Raw genomic sequence first — 1,628 nt, 5'->3', positions numbered from 1 at the left:
TCTGTGTCCCTGACCATGGGACTTCCCCGACCAGCTCCAACATGAGAAGTCTCTCTCCCCCCTTGGAGAGCAGGTACTGATTTCTTTCAGCATATTCAGGGGGTGATTCTTCCAGAAGATGTGCTGAAGTGTGACGGGAGGCTACAAACGCTCCAACAGAATTTAGGATGTGGGTGGCTTTTCTGTTGCATAAACAGATGATGACATGAGGACATGGAGCACTTACCCCAAAACAAGGAAGAACAGTTAATGCTCAAATATATTATCTATTTTTTTTTAATTGAAAAAATAGCCCCAGTTATACTCAAGAATTGCAGCTAAGTTTCTAGCACTGCTCCAGAAATCTCAGCCAGGAGCTAAAATTTGGTTTTGCTGCTGCTGTTTCAGACTGCCACCTAACGGTGATGGCTGAGCTCATTGCTCAAGTTGCCCAGCTTCCTGCTCTGTCTCTGTGGCTGCTGCATAATGAGCACCTCAGCAGTCACAGAGTTCAAACTGCCAAGGACTAGCATCAGTATTCAGCTCTCTGCAAGCAAACCTTCCTTTCTCAGTGATCCTTCTGAACAATTCTTGTTCCAGCTGTACCTCACCAACACACTAACTTGCTGAGCCGCTCTAGCTTTGTTTCCAGTGCACTTCCAACACACGGGCTATTTTTTAATTCATTTTTACAGAATTGGACTGCATGACCTGGATCAGTCCTAACAGGTCTAGCTCACTAATTGCTTGGGACACCTTTATCCTAGAGCATTATTCTTGTAGATTACTGAAGCTTACTCCTCACTTTAAAATAGCTGCTCACTTTGCTTTATGAACAGCTAATCTAAACAGAACAATCAACAGCGGGTTTGTTTCTGGTTCTTTCCTCCTTCTGAGACAGATCAGTACAGACTGTGCTCCTTCGCTCAGTCCTGACTTTCTCCTGTTACTGGTGGGGAAATAACTTCTCATAAATTACTTACCTAACAGATCGTAATTCTCTCCTTCTTCCCCAGTGGATTTTTTATTTACATCTTGGGAACCTTTGGAATAAAGTCAGTGCTTTGACTCCCTTCTCTAATAAAAAATAATAAAAACAAACAAAAAATAACCACCACCACCAACAAAAAAGCCAATAGATTTGTTTGTCCTATTCCTTGCACACTGACTTTCCAAGACGTGTGGAAAACAAAAATAAACTTCTGACTATCCCCTAGCTGTTATATGCAAATAAATCAAAAATTTTAGTAAGAAATACCGAGTGAAAATGCAACCAGCAATATTGCAAAGTACAGTTTTAATCTGCACTGTTTTAATCAGTTTGTATAGGACTCAAGTCATTTCTTAATCAGAGGACAAGTTTGAAACATGCCATTAACCTTTCACGGCTACACTTTTATCCCCTGCATATAAAGCATATGTGAAGTTTTAGCTATTTGAGAGCTTACACAGCTTGCTTCTATCATTACTTCTCTGAAGCACCAGGCAATTATTCAGAGTCTGCAGGTAACGGTTTGTGTTTGTCTGTATGGACTAATCCATCAGCATTAATACAAACTGTATTTTTGGAATTCACTTCTCCGGCTGTTCATTCTGCCATTTGTTCACCCGTATCTGGCAGTAGCTCATAGCGAGACTTCAGAAAAACG

General features: G+C 41.0%; 1 protein-coding gene across 1 annotated transcript in view; it reads right to left on the bottom strand.

Moving 5' to 3' along the window:
* Nucleotides 1–971: 971 nt before the first annotated feature.
* EPC1 (enhancer of polycomb homolog 1) overlaps nt 972–1,628 on the bottom strand; it is a 69,143-nt gene continuing 68,486 nt past the window's right edge. The window contains exon 17 of the mRNA XM_035545324.2: nt 972–1,056. Within this exon, the coding sequence (XP_035401217.1) occupies nt 1,008–1,056 (49 nt within the window). The 3' untranslated portion in view covers nt 972–1,007. The remainder of the gene's footprint in view (nt 1,057–1,628) is intronic.

This window comes from Cygnus atratus, chromosome 2 (assembly GCF_013377495.2).
Source record: "Cygnus atratus isolate AKBS03 ecotype Queensland, Australia chromosome 2, CAtr_DNAZoo_HiC_assembly, whole genome shotgun sequence".
In the NCBI taxonomy this organism is placed as follows: domain Eukaryota; kingdom Metazoa; phylum Chordata; class Aves; order Anseriformes; family Anatidae; genus Cygnus; species Cygnus atratus.
Note: the sequence above shows the minus strand (reverse complement) of the source record. Positions and strands in the feature narration are given on the sequence as shown.